The sequence below is a fragment of the Gadus morhua genome, chromosome 13 (genome assembly GCF_902167405.1).
Source record: "Gadus morhua chromosome 13, gadMor3.0, whole genome shotgun sequence".
NCBI classification, from domain to species: domain Eukaryota; kingdom Metazoa; phylum Chordata; class Actinopteri; order Gadiformes; family Gadidae; genus Gadus; species Gadus morhua.
In genome coordinates this window covers 15,565,522-15,589,552 of record NC_044060.1, presented here as the reverse complement: position 1 = coordinate 15,589,552, position 24,031 = coordinate 15,565,522, and the positions used below count along the sequence as shown (strand labels likewise).

General features: G+C 42.7%; 1 protein-coding gene across 1 annotated transcript in view; it reads right to left on the bottom strand.

Moving 5' to 3' along the window:
* Positions 1-24,031, bottom strand: part of kif5ab (kinesin family member 5A, b) — a 70,093-nt gene that overhangs the window by 42,732 nt on the left and 3,330 nt on the right. Inside the window, exons 2-3 of the mRNA XM_030374757.1 lie at positions 11,095-11,182; positions 9,087-9,160 (exon numbers count right to left, since the gene is read on the bottom strand). Of these exons, the coding sequence (XP_030230617.1) occupies positions 9,087-9,160; positions 11,095-11,182 (162 nt within the window). The remainder of the gene's footprint in view (positions 1-9,086; positions 9,161-11,094; positions 11,183-24,031) is intronic.

The following is a 24,031-nucleotide window of genomic DNA, read 5'->3' as shown; positions in this document are numbered from 1 at the left end:
ACTACTGCCACAGTGCTTACATTTATGTATAGAAACGTCCTACATGGAGTTATGAAAAATGTTAACACCTTGGAGACTGTACAAAGGAATTTAAAGTAAAATCAAGTAATTTTCATCTTTTTACCATGGCAATAGCACAATAGTATACAGTATAACAGTATACTCAAGAACATAAAAACAATTGCTCAGCTTACATAAATATGCAATATCAGAAAAGAAAATTCAGCTAACAATTCTATGTATGCGTGAGTTTCTCCGTTTTTTTATCAATCAAATCAACAATCGTCTCTCATCTAATTCTGACCATGGAGTTGGCTTTGGCGGAAAGCGAAGGTGATTGCTGATAGGCTGAAGGCTGTCCTCATCAGTTTGAGAGGGAATCACGTCTGAGAGGGAAACAACAAATTTAGGGTTTCCGTGATTTTTCTTTTCTCCTTTTATTTTTCAGAAGGAGTGACGGGTACTCACGGTTATGGATAGAAATGTAACGGAGTAAAGAGTACAATATTTGCCTCTCAAATGTACTTGAGTAAAGTCATGAGTACTCCCAAAAAATGATACTCGAGTAAAGTACAGATCCCTCAAAATTGTACTTAAGTACTGTACTCAAGTAAATGTACTCCGTTACTGTCCGGCTCTGGCGTGTACAAATATGCAACTAGAATTGCAAGGTTCACAGCCCAGTTGCATAAGTGGTCGCAACCGTTGGATTGTAAGCAAGGGTAAAAAAAAAAAAAAAAAAAAAAAAAAAAAAAAAAAAAAACTTGCCACAAACTAGTCAACATGGTAAATTGAAAGCCTGTACAAAACAACCCTGGAATAGTCAAATGCAGCTGGCGGATGAATTAAGCCAAATTGCATAAACATCCAATGGTAAACAGTATACAAATGCAATCAAGGTTGCACTCACACTAGGCCATCTGGCCGTGGCCGTCGCAACTGTGGCCTGGCCACGGTAGGCTCTTGTACATACGCCATCACGTCGCTAGCATCCAAACAATTCTACCAAACCTTAACCAACTAGTGAAAAATGGAGCAAAACTTTAGCACACACCCAGTGACTAATCACCTTGTCGAGGGGTGTTCCAACGTGGTTTACCAGAGGGCCTTGTGGACTTAAAGTAAGCCACACATTTGACAGACAGCACCGAATGACGTTAAACTAAGCTAATCTACAGGTTACCAGTGCTAGCGCAATTACATGAGCATTTTGCACAATATTTGTACTCCAATGCTACGTAAAGCAGGCTTCTTCAGAAACCCGTAGCCTGCTACATTGAAGGGCAACTTTAACAAATCCTGACCAAGACCGAAAGATGGCTCTGGAAGCCACTACGGCCCACGCAGCAGATTACTGCGTGGACCGTGGTGGCTTCCAGATCAACCCTTCGGTGGACCATTCATACACATGTATTCCGAGGATGTTTTGAAGACACTGGAGTCCCATGGCACTAGATTCCTTTGAAGACTAAGTTGGTATGGGGGGGCCCAAAGGGGGCCCCCCCATAGATCTTGTCAGTCATCTAACACCTGTTAAGAAAAACACACACACACATCACAAGATACAAATCAGCAAAGCTAGGTTAACAAACAGCGGTGACATGCATGTCAAGGTGCAAAGAGCTGGGATACTGACGGCTTGTGTCTGAGGAGACAGCCCAAAAACATCAACATTTAATAAAGGAAAATAACTTTTACTCACTGCGGTGCCATGTTGGTAGCAATATTTGTCTGGGCTGTTCAGTCAAATGCCCCCAAAAACAAACACGCAACAACGCATACTTTCAGTTTGTATAAAGTGACAATAGTGATCTGCAATCTAGATCGAAAACTTCCAACCCTCACTAAACTCAACCTCGATTGACACAGGCCGATGCGAAAAGTTAACCAAACCAATTGTGTTCACCTTTAATAAAGGAGTGCGTGACAGGTGATCTCAATTAAGAGCTAATCAGAAAGAACACACTGATCGGCCATGAGTGAGACTATCAAAACGAGGACGAGGATTTAACGGAATTGTTACCATTCAAATTCAAATTTCTTTATTATTGGATAGGCTATGATATAAAAAAAAAAAAAAAAGTAAGTAATTTGACAATTCTGGGATGAGCCAATGATTCAAGAAATGTATCGCATGTTTTCGACCGCTGAGAGGTAGCGGCTGTAGCGTAGTGGATTAGTATAAGACCCGAACGCCAGCGACCGGGGTTCAAATTCGCCGGTCTATCATCATGCACTTTACCCCCATAGATGTGGTGCCAGCATGGCCTTGAAAATATGGGTTCAAGTTCGAAATAAGCACAAAAATATAATTCCATAAGCTATAGTGAATAAGTATTGCATGAGAATTAGGACTTTTTAAGCTTCACATAAATTCGCGTCACTTGGGAGTCGAACCCCCGGCGCAAAAATTCAAGACTGACGCGCTACCTCCACTCTAGACTGCGGTCAAGCCAGCCGACTCATCAAGATCGGGGGTCAAGCCAGCCGACTCAGTTTTTTGCCGTACCTGTATATACTAGCCATTACGGTAATAGCGTCTCATAACTAGTTTCAAATAAAAGCATTCGTCGGGTACATACAAAAAGACAGTCAATGAAAGCAAATACTATCAAAGGAAGTGTACGGCCGTTGTGGTATTTACTTTCAAAATAAAAGCCCACCAAACATTCCAATATGAGACATATTACATATGATTTTGGATACGATTTAAAAGAAAATGCCCTGTTATTTCAGGCTAATTTCACTTCAGGGTTATAGTTAAAGACCCCATGGGGTCACACAAGAGGTTTCAGAAAATTCTGATGTGGAGTTTCAAAATAAAAGCCAACCAAAGTTTCCTAACCCTATGGGGTCGTGAACTATAACCCTGAAGTGAAATGAGCCTGAAATAACAGTGCATTTTCTTTTAAATTGAATCCAAAATCATATGTAATATGTCTCATATTGGAGATTTTGGTTGGCTTTTACTTTGAAACTACACATCAGAATGTTCTGAAACTTCTTGCCTGACCCCATGGGGTCTTGAACTATAACCCTGAAGTGAAATGAGCCTGAAATAACAGGGCATTTTCTTTTAAATTGAATCCAAAATCATATGTAATATGTCTCATATTGGAAACTTTGGTTGGCTTTTATTTTGAAACTCCACATCAGAATGTTCTGAAACCTTTTGCGTGACCCCATGGGGTTGTGAACTATAACCCTGAAGTGAAATGAGCCTGAAATAACAGGGCATTTTCTTTTAAATTGAATCCAAAATCATATGTAATATGTCTCATATTGGAATGTTTGGTGGGCTTTTATTTTGAAACTCCACATCGGAATGTTCTGAAACTTCTTGCCTGACCCCATGGGGTCGTGAACTATAACCCTGAAGTGAAATGAGCCTGCACTAACAGGGCATTTTCTTTCCAAAATCATATGTAATATGTCTCATATTTGGTGGGCTTTTATTTTGAAACTACGCATCAGAATGTCCTGAAACTTCTTGGGTGACCCTGTGGGGTCTTGAACTATCGCCCTGCAGTGAAATGAGCCTGGAATAACAGGGCATTTTCTTTTAAATCGTATCCAAAATCATATGTAATATGTCTCATATTGGAATGTTTGGTGGGCTTTTATTTTGAAAGTAAATACCACAACGGCCGTACACTTCCTTTGATAGTATTTGCTTTCATTGACTGTCTTTTTGTATGTACCCGACGAATGCTTTTATTTGAAACTAGTTATGAGACGCTATTACCGTAATGGCTAGTATATACAGGTACGGCAAAAAACTGAGTCGGCTGGCTTGACCCCCGATCTTGATGAGTCGGCTGGCTTGACCGCAGTCTAGAGTGGAGGTAGCGCGTCAGTCTTGAATTTTTGCGCGGGGGGTTCGACTCCCAAGTGACGCGAATTTATGTGAAGCTTAAAAAGTCCTAATTCTCATGCATATGGAATACTTATTCACTAAAGCTTATGGAATTATATTTTTGTGTTTATTTCGAACTTGAACCCATATTTTCAAGGCCATGCTGGCACCACATCTATGGAGGTAAAGTGCATGATGATAGACCGGCGAATTTGAACCCCGGTCGCTGGCGTTCGGGTCTTATACTAATCCACTACGCTACAGCCGCTACCTCTCAGCGGTCGAAAACATGCGAGACATTTCTTGAATCATTGGCTCATCCCAGAAGTGTCAAATTACTTACTTTTTTTTTTTTTTTTGATATCATAGCCTATCCAATAATAAAGAAATTTGAATTTGAATGGTAACAATTCCGTTAAATCCTCGTCCTCGTTTTGATAGTCTCACTCATGGCCGATCAGTGTGTTCTTTCTGATTAGCTCTTAATTGAGATCACCTGTCACGCACTCCTTTATTAAAGGTGAACACAATTGGTTTAGTTTACTTTTCGCATCGGCCTGTGTCAATCGAGGTTGAGTTTAGTGAGGGTTGGAAGTTTTCGATCTAGATTGCAGATCACTATTGTCACTTTATACAAACTGAAAGTATGCGTTGTTGCGTGTTTGTTTTTGGGGGCATTTGACTGAACAGCCCAGACAAATATTGCTACCAACATGGCACCGCAGTGAGTAAAAGTTATTTTCCTTTATTAAATGTTGATGTTTTTGGGCTGTCTCCTCAGACACAAGCCGTCAGTATCCCTGCTCTTTGCACCTTGACATGCATGCCACCGCTGTTTGTTAACCTAGCTTTGCTGATTTGTATCTTGTGATGTGTGTGTGTGTGTGTGTGTTTTTCTTAACAGGTGTTAGATGACTGACAAGATCTATGGGGGGGCCCCCTTTGGGCCCCCCCATACCAACTTAGTCTTCAAAGGAATCTAGTGCCATGGGACTCCAGTGTCTTCAAAACATCCTCGGAATACATGTGTATGAATGGTCCACCGAAGGGTTGATCTGGAAGCCACCACGGTCCACGCAGTAATCTGCTGCGTGGGCCGTAGTGGCTTCCAGAGCCATCTTTCGGTCTTGGTCAGGATTTGTTAAAGTTGCCCTTCAATGTAGCAGGCTACGGGTTTCTGAAGAAGCCTGCTTTACGTAGCATTGGAGTACAAATATTGTGCAAAATGCTCATGTAATTGCGCTAGCACTGGTAACCTGTAGATTAGCTTAGTTTAACGTCATTCGGTGCTGTCTGTCAAATGTGTGGCTTACTTTAAGTCCACAAGGCCCTCTGGTAAACCACGTTGGAACACCCCTCGACAAGGTGATTAGTCACTGGGTGTGTGCTAAAGTTTTGTTCCATTTTTCACTAGTTGGTTAAGGTTTGGTAGAATTGTTTGGATGCTAGCGACGTGATGGCGTATGTACAAGAGCCTACCGTGGCCAGGCAACAGTTGCGACGGCCACGGCCAGATGGCCTAGTGTGAGTGCAACCTTGATTGTATTTGTATACTGTTTACCATTGGATGTTTATGCAATTTGGCTTAATTCATCCGCCAGCTGCATTTGACTATTCCAGGGTTGTTTTGTACAGGCTTTCAATTTACCATGTTGACTAGTTTGTGGCAATTTTTTTTTATTTTTTTTTTTACCCTTGCTTACAATCCAACGGTTGCGACCACTTATGCAACTGGGCTGTGAACCTTGCAATTCTAGTTGCATATTTGTACACGCCAGAGCCGGACAGTAACGGAGTACATTTACTTGAGTACAGTACTTAAGTACAATTTTGAGGGATCTGTACTTTACTCGAGTATCATTTTTTGGGAGTACTCATGACTTTACTCAAGTACATTTGAGAGGCAAATATTGTACTCTTTACTCCGTTACATTTCTATCCATAACCGTGAGTACCCGTCACTCCTTCTGAAAAATAAAAGGAGAAAAGAAAAATCACGGAAACCCTAAATTTGTTGTTTCCCTCTCAGACGTGATTCCCTCTCAAACTGATTAGGACAGCCTTCAGCCTATCAGCAATCACCTTCGCTTTCCGCCAAAGCCAACTCCATGGTCAGAATTAGATGAGAGACGATTGTTGATTTGATTGATAAAAAAACGGAGAAACTCACGCATACATAGAATTGTTAGCTGAATTTTCTTTTCTGATACCGCATATTTATGTAAGCTGAGCAATTGTTTTTATGTTCTTGAGTATACTGTTATACTGTATACTATTGTGCTATTGCCATGGTAAAAAGATGAAAATTACTTGATTTTACTTTAAATTCCTTTGTACAGTCTCCAAGGTGTTAACATTTTTCATAACTCCATGTAGGACGTTTCTATACATAAATGTAAGCACTGTGGCAGTAGTAATGCAATATTTAGAAAACATACTCTTGTACTCTTGATACTCAAGTACTTTTAAAAACAAGTACTTCAGTACTTTTACTTAAGTAGACATCTGACTGTAGTACTTTTACTTGTACTTGAGTAAAATTTAGCAAGGGGTATCTGTACTTTTACTCAAGTAAGGAAGCTGTGTACTCTGTCCGCCTCTGGTACACGCAAGCTTGTCCATTTATATCGACATCACTAACACTAGCTTCAGCATTTCCTTGTAGGCCATTAGCCGACTTGTGTATTGGAGCGATGATTTGGGTATTTTAAGATGCTTTAAAACCTAAAATAAAGCGAAATGCGTGTCTGGTGTGCAAGAGCCAATTTGTTGGCTTGCAGTAGTCGAGGAGTTGTCGTAAGACGTCTGGAGGTTGTGGCAATGGAGGCTTGTGGTAGATCTGCCATCCAAGAAAGGTTAATTCTTCTGAAGCATGATTAATAGTTTAGTAAATTGAATCTATTCATATAGAACTATAAAATCCAAGACTGCAGCCAGTAACTTGGATCGCAATATGTGGAAAGCATTAGCCTTTATTTGTAACAACAGAATAATTAACATGACTAACTGGGTTTCTTCCGTTTTCTAACTAGGGGGACTTGACTGGTGAGTCTACTGGATTAATCAGTAGCGGTACTTTGCCCAACAGATTTGATGGCATGACTACAGGGTGACAAAGACAATTATTCCCTGCCTATCAAAAGAGACTTCTAAAACATATCTGCTAGAACAGTTCCTATACTTTTTGTATAATTTGGTCATGCTGCAAATTTACTTTTTGTAGTTGCGCCATATTTGGTTCTTTGACAGCCTCACCTGCTAGAAAAGTCTATTCAAATCGGCTAAATATAATGAACTAAATTAATAGCCATGAAATGTTGTCACTCATACTAATGGCAAATACCCCCTTTCAGTTGGTGGTTCAACACTGATGTCTCTCTAGGCTTGAGGGAGAGCTCACAAGTAAATTACACGAATGTCCTGGAGCAATTGGAATACACTTTTATTTAGTCTACCTGACCAGGGACATCTTTGAACTATAGGTCACCTAACCCAAACTTTTCACTCTTGTTAGGTTGTCCTTTTCTCTTGTTTTAACCCGAAAGTGCTGAAAATATCAACATTTCAGGTATTCTGTTTGGATAATGTGCAAAACTTGTGGCTTCACTAATAAAAAAAATTAACAAATGTATTTTTCTTAATGTGGTTAAACTATTTAAAGATTTGTATGCAAAATATTTCTGCTCAATTTGTAGTAAATGAAACTAAAAAATTTTAATTTGATAAAACACAACTATGGGTTAAAGGTATTTGCTTTGGGCATCTTTTGATATTTTTAGAATCTAGCTCCATTGTCGTTAGAAATGGTGTCTCCCAGTACTGCAAAAGTGCTTCCACAAGTTTAAAAAATGGGCAGAAAAGGAACTGCCAACTAAATCTATTTAACATGGGTAGAAAGTTGGAATCTCTTTGCTGCTGGTTCCCAACACAGCTCCACTGTTAGCCTGTGACCTTGCGTTTAACCTTTTTGGACTTTTGGTGACTTTCACAAAAGAGAAATGAACTGGTTAATACAATAAACAAGACATTTGAAACTTCAGCTACATTTTTATCTATTTGTACTGCCTTGATTTCAACCCGTGACATGTTTGTCAGGTGATAACTATGTACCTGTGACCGCATATCATGGTACCATTTTGAACCGTTTGTGGATATTGCATTAAATCCATATGCTTGAAACTTTTCAATAATGCATATCAACGAAACAATGGAATGAAATAAATAGTTCAAGCAATTTGTGGGACTTTTAATCTCTGAAAAGTCGGTGCTGAAAAGTCAGTTCTGAAAAAATACGTTGCAATGTCGTAAACGTACACCTTTACAAGTTTTTAAAACTAAATATTCAACCTTTCAAAACGTATTTCTCAATGTATGAACACCTGTTTGCAGAATCCCATTTACAAGGTTTCAAAACCGGGCAACAATGAAATACACTGTTAGAACAGTGCCAGATTTGAAACTCTGCAAATGCGCTGGTGAAATTGTTTGAACTTTGAAATTGTGTTGCTGAAAATTTTTTCAGTGTTGCAAAACCTTTATTACAAGGTGTTGAGTTTTCAAACCCAGACTTACAAGCCTTTGAAACTTTTTTTTTCAGGTTTGAATTATGGCAGGAAACTGACTCCATATGAATTGCGTGTGTCTCACGCCGAATGCATGAGACATGAGAGCCCTGTACTTACGTGACACAAACCAGCACCGCAAACGTTCTCTCCCGCTTGAGATGACGTCTTTCTTTATAGGTTCATGGGTCTGATTCGCCGATTTCCCATGCTGATATCCCCGGAGATTCTCGGGCATCTTCGACAATTTGGCTATAGATTGTCTCATTACACGCTAAATAATATAATTATAGCCTAATTATATATATAGCCTATACATATATATAGGCAATATATATAATTAGGCAATATCTATATATATATTAGAGCTGTCAAGCGATTAAAATATTTAATCGTGATTAATCGCATTAATGTCATAGTTAACTCGCGATTAATCGCGATTAATCACCAAAAATATATTTATGCTAAATATCCCTTGATTTCTTTGTCCCATTAATTCTTCTCATTTTAATTCTCTTATCAACATGGTGAAGTGCATAGTCCCCTGTTGGTAGGGTAAACGTGTGTGTGTGTGTGTGTGTGTGTGTGTGTGTGTGTGTGTGTGTTTGACATTAAGGAGCCCTGGTGAGTGAGCTCTGCAGGACGTGAATTATTTAACACCACACTACCTCCATGGTGTGTGTCTTCCCGGAAGAGGTCTGTCCATAGGCGAAGATGGTCCCATTGTACCCCCCAAGAACATCTAAACAAGAAAGAAAGGAAAGAAAATAAACATGGTGTATACACACATACACATGAAACACACAAAACGGACCAAATGATTCAGTTTTACAAATGATTGACTAAATGATTTCTCATATATATTATTGATCTTGAGTCATATGTGTCAGTGCAACCTATTGGGTTGTGCTAAACTGAATACAAATGGCTTGATTTTTGATTAAAATTAAGCCTACTGGCTAAAGAAAAGGTCTTTGCCTCCGTGGCTTTAGGTCAACGTAGGAGAATGCTTTCTATATAGTGGTGCAGTCCTTCATTCTTCAACCAAGGTTAGTCAATTACCAGGCCTCAGGCCCAACGTGTAGGCCGGTTGAATGTCATTGTGTGGACGCGGTGTCATTAACACCTGTGTTGAACAACACAGCGAGAGCAAAGAACGGGTTCAGGGGCGAAACAGGTTAGCTGACCGGCCGTTTTCTGTGGAAGAATTCAGTCGTTTTTCAATCTCCATCACCTCCTCGGATTTAGCCGTCTTATATTTGCTGTATGTGTCTCTCTCTCTCTCTCTCTCTCTCTCTCTCTCTCTCTCTCTCTCTCTCTCTCTCTCTCTCACCTACTCTCTCTCTCACTCTCTCTCTCTCTTCTCTCTCTCTCTCACTCTCTCTATCTCGCTTTCTCTCTCTCTCGCTTTCTCTCTCTCCTCTCTCTCTCTCTCTCTCTCATTCTCTCTCTCTCTCTCTCTCTCTCTCTCTCTTTCTCTCTATTCTCTCTCTCTCTCTCTCTCTCTCTCTCTCTCTCTCTCTCTCTCACTCTCTCACTCTCTCTATCTCGCTTTCTCTCTCCTCTCTCTCTCTCTCTCTCTCTCTCTCTCTCTCTCTCTCTCTCTATCTTTCTGACCTCAGCCCAGCAGCATGTCCTTACTATCAAGCCTTCCCCCCAAATAAACCACATTCTGGATTCGATGGGAGGGAATAGATTGGCATCGGCTATGACGCCCACAATGCTGAAAATGCTGCTGATAAAGCAGGAAGGAATAATGAGGATGAATGAAGTTCTGTTACACTTCCATTCAATTTTTTCATGCTTATATTTTTTCTGTCTCTCTCTCTCTCTTTCTCTCTCTAATCTGCCTTAATTTCCTCTAAACTTTCCCTTCCATCACCCCAGAGTTCCTCACAGAAGTTTCTCCTTCTGTCTTCTAGCAGTGAGCTAATCTCCCTCTCTATGTATGCAGCGCCTTTCAAAACAAAGAGTTTCTCTCTATCTCCCTCTCCGTCTCTGTCTCACTGTCTCTCTATCTGATGCAAGTTAAAGGGATTTAAATCTCCTCTGTGAAGATAAAATAAAATAACAGAAAACAAATGAAGGACGCAGATGGGGAGAAAAACAATGCAGAAGCCTGCATGATAGAGCAGAAGGAAGACAAGAAGAAAAGAGAACACCTGTCTCCATTCCCATCGTGGGTTGATGGGGAGTGCATGTATGCCTGTGTGCGTGAGTTAGTGCGTGCTTGCGGGCGCACGTGGATACAGGAGGAGAGGGAGGAGAGGGAGTGATGGGAAGTCGGCGGGGAGTCAGTGTCATTTGAGGCATGGATGAGACAGGCCGGCTTCTGCTGGGTGACGATAAGCAAGCAGGTGGATGATCATGCAGGTCATGTCTAAACGTCGTGGGGTGTGACGTACGGTCTCCTGGAAGCGAGCTGGGTATTTTGCGAGACAGGCAGGAATATATAAACCCTGCTTATTCATTCATGGCAAACGGTTGGAGGCCAGAAACATTTCAGAAAATAGCATACACTGGATAAATTGCGGAGGGATGGATAAGGGAGAGGGGGAAAACAAAAATGAAGGATGGAGGAATTCCATCAGAGCCCTCTCCCCCCCCTCCCCACGGCGACCAGGGCGTCAGCCATGTTGCAGATAAGAGAGGTGAGGATGGGTGGCAGTGGATTACCTTTAACAATCTGCTTGGCACATGTGTCGTACACCTGCTCCTGGGTGCTGTTGGTGGGAAACACCCGGTCGAACGCGTAGGATCTCCCCTGTTGAGACCAAGAGAGAACCGGGTCAGCTACAGGCCACAAGCTACGTCTGCATAAAAGGACGTAACAATGATAAACAGGCATAATCCGCAACACCTCAACGCTGTGACTTTTGCTTTCGCTAGGGTGTGTCAGCGTTATAACAGTGTGAATGTGAGTGTGTGTGAGGAAGAGAGAAATCAAAAAAACGGAGGACGAGTAAGTGTGAATGTGTGTGCATTGCTTACATTTAGATGGCATTTTTATTGATGTATGTTAGTTCTTTTTTTCATGACATTCGTCAGAATATGATATCGAAGCGGAGATGGAATCATAGAGACGTCTAGTGCTTCTCATTGCACAGTTTCATCCATATTGCTCTTTGATAATCACTGCAGTGAAATAATGAGTTTTAAGCCTCAGGTGTACAGAATAGCACATCCATTGCTCTAACAAGCCCATCCGTCCAACGAAAATCTGTTTATTACCATGAATACAGTTGTTTGTTTGTAAGAAGTGAGAGGGAGAGGGCGATAGAGAGACATGGAGACAGAGGAAGACAGTGAGTCAGCGCCTGTATGTGGAAGTTTTGAGATGCAGTGTGTGTTTTGTTCAAGACTGCTGCATGTTGTCATCTCCTTTTTTCTCCTTGATGGGCAGAAAACCAAGAGCAGAGGCTCACCCCAGAGTAAAAAGTACCATCACCGATACAATAAGACGGTTCAAAGGGTTGAAATGAAAAATAAATTGGAGATGGGAGCGAAAAAAATGGAGAAGTGGTAAAAGTGTGCACATGTTGTTTTTTTGTGTGTGTGTGTGTGTGTGTGTGTGTGTGTGTGTGTGTGTGTGTGTGTGTGTGTGTGTGTGTGTGTGTGTGTGTGTGTGTGTGTGTGTGTGTGTGTGTGTGTGTGTGTGTGTGTGCGTGCGTGCGTGGATTTGTGTGTGTTTGTGTGTGTGTGTGTATGTGAGCGTGTGGGGGGGGGGGGTTAGTTTGTGATGGGAGAGAGTAAATAACTAAAAACATCCACATAAAATGAAGCAGTTAAAATATCAGGCCTGGATATAATGGAAAATCAGTTTTTGGAAAACAGCCTTTCAGCCAGCCAACAATTATGGACAGCGCCATGAAGCCAATATGCAGTCAACCACTTTTGCCAGATAACTGATTGGCCATCTGGCCGACCAAGAAAAAAGTCTCAACATTTCAGACGAGTGAAATAGTGAGGAAGAGTATCGACTTGGATATCCAATCAGCCGTCCAACCGACCAGCCAGTTGGATTAACAGACAGACGGTCTTGTGATATGCTCTGTCATCTGTTTTTAACCAAACATTTTATAAAGCTCTCCCCCCCACCCTCTGGGTTTCAGATGCTGTGCCTGACTCTTAATTCGAGTTTGTGCATGTGCTTGTGACTGGGAGTGTGCGTGTGAGTCTTTGTATAGGTGTCTGTGTGTGTTTTTATTCATGTGCGTGTGTGTGTGTGTGTGTGTGTGTGTGTGTGTGTGTGTGTGTGTGTGTGTGTGTGTGTGTGTGTGTGTGTGTGTGTGTGTGTGTGTGTGTGTGTGTGTGCATGGGCGCGTGTGTGCGTGTGTGTGTGTGTGTGTGTGTGTGTGTGTGTGTGTGTGTGTGTGTGTGTGTGTGTGTGTGTGTGTGTGTGTGCGTGCTTCACACAAGAGCAATCCTTAAGCCTCCCGGTGGGCCAGTGAGGGAACAGCAAGATAAACTGTTGTAGTTTTCATAACAATGAATGGGTCCACAGGGGAGCCATCAGGAGGTATGACTTGCTACCCAGTCCGCTCCTTACAGGATATATAATACAGCGCACTGACAATTAAATTATTCACCTTTCATTCTTATTCTTGCATCAACTGACATTTATTTCTGGAAAGTTTTTCATGCATGATTTCCCAATTTAAAAATTAGTAATTCAAAGTTTGGAAGGTCACTAAGTAATGCTCTCTTGAACTTCATGCTTACACTAAGTAAGCATGAAGTTAGAAGAATATGGCACATTTGGCTGGTCTCCACGGGTCAAATTAAAACTCAAGTCATATCCGACTCCATCAGCCTACACTAACTACACCAACTGACTTCTCACCCTGAGTACAGGTGGGAACGTATACCTGCTCCCTGATTAGCCTGAGTAATCCAATAAACAGCTCTCAATAAACAGCGTTTCATTTCCCTCCTCGACGTATTGAATCGCCCAACAGCGTCATATTATGCTGATATAAGCTCTGTGTAGGTGCTGTTAATATTTGACAGGTACATTATTACAGAAGGAAAAAAATTACACCCTGCAGGAAACAATACAGAGATTAGCATAATGGAAACACTAGCGGTAATGTTTGCGAGCAAAACTCTTCAGAGGAACAACATTATAAAGGAGGAAAGGAAATAGTAAGAAGTATACTCTAGGTCTAAAAAAAGAAACACAAACCACTTGAAACGTGAAACTTTACGTTTGGATGATGAGGTATGAACCTGGTGTGACCAATTCAGATGAATCTGAACACCCACTTAAAGAATACCCTATTTCATCCACATGCGCACAAGGACGCAAAAGAGCAATCCACTGGTGAGTACATTGAATTGCTACCGGTATTCCTTAGGAGCCCTTCTTCCTCACTGTTCACTTCACAGGCGTTCAATTATTTAGCTTGCACCTGGAAGGGCGCATGCATGAGTGGAGACCTAAACACAGATCTAAACAAAGCAAAACAAACCTTGTTGAAATTACTTGGCACGCTACTTTGGTCCAGGGACTCGGAGTACAACAATCCATCATACGTGACACTGTGTAGACACTGTAGAAACACTGTTGATTCACAACCTGTATGCAAACAAATCACGGGACAAATGCACCACTGTTTCTTGTTTTAACATTTGTCTTTTCTTTCAGGTTGATCATTTCAAGGGCCGTAATCAAATCTGCAGGTGCCATCAACAAGCCTCTCATCGCAACTGATTAGCCTCAGTGCTGATCTGAGCAACGTTCTTCAGGCTTACACACAGCAGAGCAAGCACACACACACACAGACAGATTAACAACAAACATGACACCCCAACGGCAAAACAAAGACTAAAGGTGCGATGGGAGAGGCGTCGGCATATAGATCACGCGGGACGGCAGACATAATGAAGAATCATGGTGTGGCCTTCGTCACAGTGGATGGATGCTACGGTTATGTAACATGGACGAAAACCAATTCTTTGCCAGACGCTTTCTCTGCTGGCTGCTCTGGAAGAGCTAATCTGGGCCTGGGCTGGGTATAAATACATGTAGGCGCATAATATAGGAGCTGTACCCCTCTAAGCCAAGGCTTCTACATGCCCTGCCAATATCGTGTCTACCGACACAGAGCCTGTGTACAAAATACTAAATGAGTGTGTGGTAAATGATTTGATTGGAATTAATTTGTACATTTGTGCAAATAAATATGATATGTATGATGATCTGCAGGCTCTGCATATGAATGCAGTATGTGTGGCTCTTAAATACTTCAAAGCATGTGCATATTTGTCAACAAGTATTTTTGTATGAGTGTGTATAGGTGTGCAGGTGTATGTATATGTAAGTAAGTATATGTAAATAAGAATGTGTTACCTAGTCAAGGCACATATGCACATATACATATGCCGACAACCGATAAGGTCCATCATGACAAACCCACACAAACTGCTTTACTTGAGCCTACATTCTCCTGTCTACCATGAGACAAAGAGAGGGTCTGTTAAAGGCTCAGGGGGAAACAGAGAGAGTAAGAGAGAGAGAGAGAGAGAGAGAGAGAGAGAGAGAGAGAGAGAGAGAGAGAGAGAGAGAGAGAGAGAGAGAGAGAGAGAGAGGGAGAGGGAGAGAGAGAGAGAGAGAGAGTGTGGTGGAGAGGATGGGAGAGACAGAGGAAGAGAGAGAGAGCGAGAGAGAGAGAGAGAGAGCGAAAGAGAGAGGGAGAGCGGGAGAGAGAGAGGGCGAGAGGGCGAGAGAGAGAGAGAGAGAGAGAGAGAGAGAGAGAGAGATGGAGAGAGAAAGAGTGGGGGAATTAAGAACAGGGATTAATTAAGGGAGAGATGGAGCGAGGTTAAAGGATACTTAATGAGCATGATTTCAAAAGCAGGAAACAGAAAATGAGGAAGTTATGAATAGCTGCAAAGAGAAAGATACAGAGAGAGAGAGAGAGAGAGAGAGAGAGGGGGGGGGGGAGAGAGAGAGAGAGAGAGAGAGGAAGAGAGGGAGAAAGGGAGAGACATAGAGAGAGAGAGAGAGAGAGAGAGAGAGAGAGAGAGAGAGAGAGAGAGAGAGAGAGAGAGAGAGAGAGATAGAGAGGAAGAGAGGGAGAACGGGAGAGACATGGAGAGGGAGAGAGGGAATATGATTATGATTAACTACAAAAAAAGGAATACAGGTGAGAAATTAAGTTACCAAACGGGAGGACAGCAAATGGCCAAGCAGAGGAGGCAGAGCGAGAGAGGGAGAGGCATGAAGAGAGAGAGGGAGAAAGAAACGGTGCTGGGCTGCTACAGCAACTGAATTGAAATGCGGACGGCAGACTGGGTGCTAATGGGAAGCACCCAGGGGACCCTAGAAGCTTTTACACATGCATACACTCATGCGTGCAGACACACGCAAACAGACACACATCAGCCCTAAATCAACACCAAACAAACACAAATACAACCGCCCCCTCATCCACACTCACAAACAGGCCTGCACACATGAAGTGAATGCCTCACTCCCTTTCTGAAATCCTAGCAGATGTAATTATACCTAACCTTACTTTACAAGTCGCTCCATTAGGCATTCCACCGGTGGCAAGGGGGCAGCCACCTAAATATTTAAAGAGGGACTTTGACGGGACGATAAGGCGATTAAAGCAAGCTTTCTCCTCCTCCTCCTCCTACACGATGGAGAGCAGGCGGCTGTGCCACGTCTGATCCCCGCTTCTGTCAGTGTGTGATGGTGCATGGTGTCACAAAGGAGGGACACGCGTTCGTCTCTCTGAGCTCCACTGTGTCTGGGGGAATCGAGTTGGGTTGACTTTCTCCCCTTTCTTTCTTCAAGCTAGATGCACTGCACCTCTCTGTCTCACTGCAACGCCCACCGCAATATAGCCCTCACACCCTAATCTCAGACAGTCAACGCACACGCTCAAACGTACACACAGACACATACACTTGCATGATCGCACACACACATGCATGCACATTCCTACACAGATGGAAATACAGACACACACACACGCGCACAACACGGACACAGACACACTGAAACATGCACACTGTGACACACAGACACTGTGACACACCCACACACACAGATATACAGATATACGCACATACACACACACACACACAGACTGTGACACACCCACACACACACTGTGACACACACTGTGAAACACACACACACACACACACACACAAATACACAATATGATACATAGACACACACACAGAAGCTGACAAGAGAAGCTCAGACGGTGCCGGTGCACGCTACACGAGTTCAGCCAATCAGGCATCCCACTGTGCTAGATAGCGGTATCATTAGTGGTTCCTTCGCCAGCAGAGAGACCCTCAGTGTACTCCCACAGCCTCATGGTCCCATCATATTACCCACGCCCCATTCATACATCACCGAACACAAAGCTCAGCAGATATTACCAACAAAACCCACAGCATCAGCGTGAAAGAGAAGGCCTTCTCTCATCCAACCTAACTGTTCGCTTTGGGAAAATGAATCAGTATTATTATCACTGCTGTCACTGCTCTTCATTTAAATGAACTTCAGGGCTTTTCTTTTAAGGTTGTTTTGCACATGTTATATCCATTGTGTGTGTTTACTTCCTCAACGTGTTACAACCTAACTATTTTCTGTGGGAAAATGAATCAGTTATTTTATCAGTCAATGCTGTTCATTTGAATGAACTTCAGGGTTTTCCATTAATATGGAGTATTATATCCATTGTGTGTGTTTACTTCCTCAACGTTTTAACGTTCATTCAATCTCCACATCATCAAGTTTGTTTACAGGAAAGAGCCTCACGCAATTAGCAACCTCCCCCCCCCTCCTCCTCCTCCGCCCTCTCTTCCTCCGTTCCGAACTGGAGCACTCTCCGTCACTCATCACTTATTCAGAGCAAAGGCAGGGGAAAGAGGCGGAGAGAATCTCAGGGATATATAAAGTCAAAAATGGACAGAATGAAAGGATGCGCTTTGTTGGTGGGAAGCTGCAGCAGGAGAGGTATTACCCCTACCTGTGACAGGAGAGGAATGGACAACACACACACACACACACACACACACACACACACACACACACACACACACACACACACACACACACACACACACACACACACACACACACACACACACACAAGGTTTGACACTCACACCCACACACACACACAAATTGGCAGACAAACACAAGCATACACACAGGCTGACACTCACACATACACAAACTCACCCATACTCAAAACACACAGACACTCACACACACATTAACACACACACACTCACACACGCACACACAGACACAGGCACACACAAAAGTTCACCTCCGCTCAAGATACGCAGGGCAGAAGAAATGTTATGCTGTCCCTGAAGTCGCCTTGGCTGACAAGAGTGACAGAGCGAGTGCAGGAACGCTAGCAAACCTGTCCTCTCACGGGCGCTACAGAGAGACTCTTGCCCACCCCACTCTGGGTGACCCTGTTCAGCACGCCGCTGAGAGATGTACTCACACAGAGCCGGCACATCACCATGCATCCTGCATCCTGCATCCTGTGTGTGTTTGTGTCTGTGTGTGTGCTTTTGTCTGCGTACGTATGTGTCTGTGTGTGTATGCGAGGGGTGTGTGTGGGTGGGGAGTGTGTGGGTGTGTGTGTGTGTGTGTGTGTGTGTGTGTGTGTGTGTGTGTGTGTGTGTGTGTGTGTGTGTGTGTGTGTGTGTGTGTGTGTGTCTATGTAAGTGTGTGTGTCTGTGTCAGAGTGTGCGTGTGAGTGTGAGAGAGAGAGAGAGATAGAGAGAGAGAGATAGATGGACATTTCATTGTGTTCTCTTGTAACAACAATTTTGGATTACAGCCATGGCCATAAGAGAACAGGCAAGGTTGACCATAAAAATCAATAATAATAATAAAATAATCAAAAACATTAGTGCTTGCTTGCCGTTCCCAAAGGAAATATCAAATGCTTTTAAAGCTTCTCTCTCTTTCACCGTTTACCATCAAACAGTTTTTCACTCACATCCACTGAAACAGCAACATCTTACACTTGCTTAATGCAGTTATTAAATCCGTTAATGAGCCTATTGTATAGGGATGGCGATGTACAATAGTGTTAACCAGTTAGAATGGATTTGCTAATCATACCGCTCATATGAAAGGACTGAAAAAAAAAAATTATAACAAAGATATTGATTACTCACAACACGTAAGTCAATTACGGTATAGTTAATCACAGAGTGAGTGGACTCCATTCTAAATCCAATCAGAAAGCTGCCAGAGGAGTTAATGCCCAAATGAAATTAGTATGCAAGCTGGTTAAGATGCAAGAGCAGCCACTGCTCCACCTCTGCACCAAAATCTTGAGTGGGGGGTGTGTTTTTGCCTTTTTGCAACCGAAAAATTGTTGCACGTCCTTGCTGATTGATATATTGTTCCAATTATATCCGAATCCAGGGTCATTTACTGCTCCTTGATAGCAGAAGATCCGTGAGAACGGGTGAAGGTACCTGTGTAGCTACTGCGCTGCGGAACAGAGACAGACGCATCATTACAGTGAGCCGCTGTTCACCGGCCATGCATGGCGGCGATGAATAATGCATCTGAGGAAGAGGGCAGAATAGAGGCGGGAAATTAACATGAGCTTAACACAGGTGCCTCCATTGATTGCCATGTCCCATACTCTTACTGATCTGGTCGTTTGTCTTGGGGAAAGAAATGGGCAGAAAGTACTAAGCCACAGGATTGGAGATCCTTAATTGATTCTGTAAATGATTTATGACGAATGCATCACTGACAACTGCTCTGTGTATATTTATACTGATTCTGGGGTACAACCACAACCTATAAATCATACACATTATTAATTTATAAAATATAATATATGTATTTCGTAAGGACACAGGCCAGCAGGGAAAACAATGCAGTAAAACAGTAGAACTGCTAGTGCTCTGTTTACAATCCGAAACGCTTGGTAAGACTACTACTTTCAGATTAGATACTCATGAATGACTTTCACCGAGGCACTCATTAACAAGTGTTTTTTTCCGCTTGCCATTTCTCCACAATGCTCATGGTAACTTTTTTATTGGAATTGACCTTTTTCAATACAGGGTGAGCAAAATTTCAACTAAGACGCTCAGTCAGGCATGCACACTTACATTTTGAACACGCACAAACACACACACATACACACACACACAAATCGACACACTCCCACTAAAACAAAACCTTTGCCTTGGGAGCTGGTCTCTACTTGGGTATTTAAAGAGCAAGTGAACAAAAAACAGCATTTCTTCTCATACTGTTCGAATTTCCGCTGAAACAGTAGGTTCGCTGACACGTTAAGGATTTTTGTAGTGAAAAGGAGTTTGTTTCTTGAAATAAAAATATCAGGTCTTCCTCTGTCCATGAATTATTTTGCATGTCATACTTAAAGTTTCACTGTCTAGTGTAGAAGGGGTGGGGGGGAATTCAAAATACATAATACCAATAAGTATCATTCTCCTATAAGGGTCCATATATTCAACAATGATGATTGTTGGAAGGTTAAATCCAAATTGTATCGCATGAAGAATATCTTTATTTAGCCAATATATTTTTAGCTAGTTATTATTCAGTAATTGCTAATGTCAGACATGATTGGTTAAAGCACAAACGTTGAGTCTGCTGTGAGACTTAATTGCATTTTTTTTTTACCTGAAAACATAATTTATGTCATTAATTTAAGAATCATTTTCACAGAAAGGATAACATTTGAAAAAATTATGAGGTGCAATTAGCACGTTTATTATGAAATGAATAAAGACAGGCTTGCGGCAATATTTGGAAAAATCACTGCACGTTAGTTGCCGCAGTAAACTTTACGTGCTATGCATACCGTAACAATTCAGTTCGAGGGCCTCCAGCCAAGAGGATTTGTATTGTGAATATTTCGTTGCTCCTGCAATCAATTGCATGGCAAGCCCTCATTATTTAGTCCTCCAGCTTGTCGTACCCAGAGCAGAACGCTTCTTAAAACAACCTCACGTTCTCTGGACGGGAGTGAAGTAGATGTCTGTGTTCTACGACGTCACTTCGATAAAATGATGTGTGGCTAATGGAGGAGGAGGTGGAGGGGGGGGAGGAAGAGGCCCTACCAGCAGGGGTCAGGACTTTTCATGTAGATTACCGACTCGACTTTGAACACCAGGCACGCTGTCCTGTCCTGTGCTTTGCCGTCGTCACGTACACACTTACAACGTCCCCTCCGTGCTGGGGGGGGTCTCAGTGAGAGCATGGTGTGTCGTTGTGTGTACTTGTGATGCTGCCATGTGCGGTCTTTCGAGCACCCCAGGGCTGACAGGGGGGTGGGGGGGGGGCTGTGGGGGTGTAAAGGGGGTAGCGGGGGAGGAAAGCAGAGAGCTGTGGGGGGGTAAAGGGGGTAGCCGGGGAGGAAGGCAGAGAGAAAGGATCGTAGCTAATAAGGGAAAGGATGCTGTGGCCAGCATCCCCGCGGGTTGGTCGGGAGCCGCATTGTTCCGGCCCACTTCACACATGAAACACAACTGGGGGGAAAAACACAGCACAGGCTTATCTCACCCTAACACACACACACACACACACATATGTGAGAACAGGAAAAATAACGAATAACCGAGCCAAGCATATGTTGTGTTAATTTCCGGTTGAGTGTGACTGGCGACAGCACAATATGTATTGTCAATATTGCAAAAGTGAGAAAGTGGGGAAAAACGGAGCGCTGTAATGGTAAACTGTGTTCTGTGGTTCAATCATGAAAGCGTGATTCACGTAATTAAATCACCATGCTTTTCTGATTTCTAATCTTGTAAGCCTTTCTGTCTCTGGGTCTCATACTGCGCAAGACATCTATATGTATATAAACTAGTATAGATTAAGACTCTTTGGCAGCAGAGGATCTGCCAGTGAATTCATTCACGCCCACTGAAGACCTCTACCTGAGTCAGTGAGACGGAAGATGAGCATTTGAGGCCCTCATCATCTTACAAAAAGGCTGCTGGGGAAGAAATGAAACTGAAGTGAACTCATTATACTATGGAAATGAAATGAAAAATACAATGACGGCCATAATGAGATATACTCAGAGACCCACAGCGGGAAAGAGAGAGAGTGTGAGAAAGACACAGAGTCAGACAGACACATAACGGCACTCAGACACAGACAGGCACCCCTATGTACAGAAAGAGACACAGACACAGAATTGCACACAGAATCACTTTGAGCACATAGAGTGGCTGCGATAGCATTTGCAGGGAGGAGATAGTAGTGTGTGTGTGTATGTGTGCATGGATTCTGCTTCCTGACCCTGAGCTCCCATCCTATTACAGGGTCTAATTGAGGGGCCTGCATACAGTGCAGGGATGAGAGCATTTAAATAGACGCAGGAGTTGGGCTTCCGCATTTGGGTAAATCAAGGTGGAGGGAAATCAAGAAGGTTTCAGAGCAATGGCTTCTCAGATAAATCTTTCTTGCTTACAGCAGTAAAGTAGCGATAGCAGCAACTCCACATAATGTCTGCTATGCTTTGGGAAATGTGTGATACAGCTGTCACCGCCTTTGAGAAGAGGGACAGTGAAAAACCGTTCCTGTTCAGGTGGAACCCTAGCCAAATGAGATCTATACGAGAGACATGTTTTCTCGCGTTATAATAAAATGGATGATACATTTTTGTTTAATTAAATACCAAATGCCATTTGGCAAAGTTGAATGTTTGGAATACTGTTTCCCAATCAAACATTTGGTAGATTGGTGTCAGAGGCAACAAATTAGGTTCCTTTAATTGGTCCCACAGTAAACGAGCCAGCCCACCAAAGCCCTTGTGATTGCCTATTAACTGGCAGAAACACACTGGCTGTAGGCCTACAATGTGAAGTGTCTAGTATGGAGAAGTAAGCTTTTGGAATCCTGCAGCGCTTCAGTTCTCCACTTCACAGCACTGTGGTAGACAGTTGGGTGCGCACAAGTGAGATAAAAAACGAAAGGACGGCTGAGCTATAGAATTATAAATTGTCTGTGGACCAACAGAAAATCAATGGCACTTTTATGGGCGTTTCCTTTCCTCTTGTTAACACAGAATGGGGGACATTACTGTTCATTGTAGAAAAAGAGGACCCTCCGTATGTCAAAGTCAAGGCAGATACAGGTTTAATCGCACGCCTTTATATGCAATGAAATGACGAGGGCAGTCCAAGCCTTAGACTGGGAGTGGCCATTATTATGGACTTGCAGGTGGTAACATCCTTCTCCATGACCGACATGTGCTGCTGATATGCTTCAGTGAGTAAAGTAAATAGTAGTACTTTTATTGATAAATAATAAAGATGCCATAATCGGCCATACCAATAATTAGTCAATATACCATGTGTTCAATATCTGTTAACAAGTACCACTACCCATGGATCTCTAACCATTGACTATTCATTTCTTATTTAGAACCTGTGATACAATTCAGAAAATTCCACAGCTTTGCGATGTAGGAAACAATTACAAAATAAGCATATGAATCACCAACTATACTATTGTATGTTGAATGTGTCTTTGTTATACTGATGTATAACAAGGATGGTATATTTTTGGAGACAAACGTCATTCACGTCTGTAGGCAAACTCTTGCCAAAAGAGGAGACAGCAGCTCCTACAATTTCACGGGAAAAATGCTTCACACCAACTCACTTGTCACATAGGGTTAAGAATAAGCAGACAAAATCACACTGGTCTCATTCATTTATGCAAATGTCGAATGCGAATGATGTATAGGATCTCAACCTTTTTTAATAAATACAAAACAAACAGGAGCTGCTGCAGGCACACTCTCCCAGCGGGGGGGCAAACAAGTCAAGCAAGCAAGGAGAGATTCCTAAGCATGCTGTTTTCAAGCCAAACCCCATCTCCCTAGCGAGTGGGGCGGAGTGATGCAAAGTTTCATAGTGTCCCTTATTTTTATCTCGCCGGAAATTGTGATGGACAATCTGGCCTTGCGATGGATTATTCCACACGGTCAAACACTGGAGACAGCTGTGTCACGCCAACCGCGGGTGAAACAAGGGTCCAGGCCCAAGGCCAAAGCAGACAGCCATAACCCGAGCATGCTTATAACCATAGTGTGTAGCAGAGGTGGCCCCCTTAGCCACACTGAAAGAGTAGAAAGTCACTCCCAATTTGTATTATCAAGTCTCTTTGAGGCTTTGGTGGCTAAGAGAGGGACTTGAGTGGATGGTGGCCCAATCACTGCAGAACTATAAATCGTTTTTTTTCTTCTGTGACTGCTTGTCACATACTGCTGTTTGGTCTTTTCTGGGGGAGAGAAGTTGATGGCTCCACTGTGGTTGCAGCAACGCGTTGCATTCTGATTTCTCCCCTGGTTGCTGTTGAACTCCGATGAATGAGGGACTGTTTCCTTGAAGGCTGAAAGACCAACCTTGATCTCTGTCAGCCGGAAAGGTCTCCAAATGTCTTTTGACAGCAAGTGTTGCACCCTCGTCAGCAGATTCTATGTTGAAGTGTCAGGGTTCAATTAATAAGCCATGAATAAGGAAGAGTCATACATTGACGTATCCTTGCGTCTCCGTCTATGAATATAACTACGAAGCTCCTACTGCCCATGACCTTTAAAACCTGCATTAA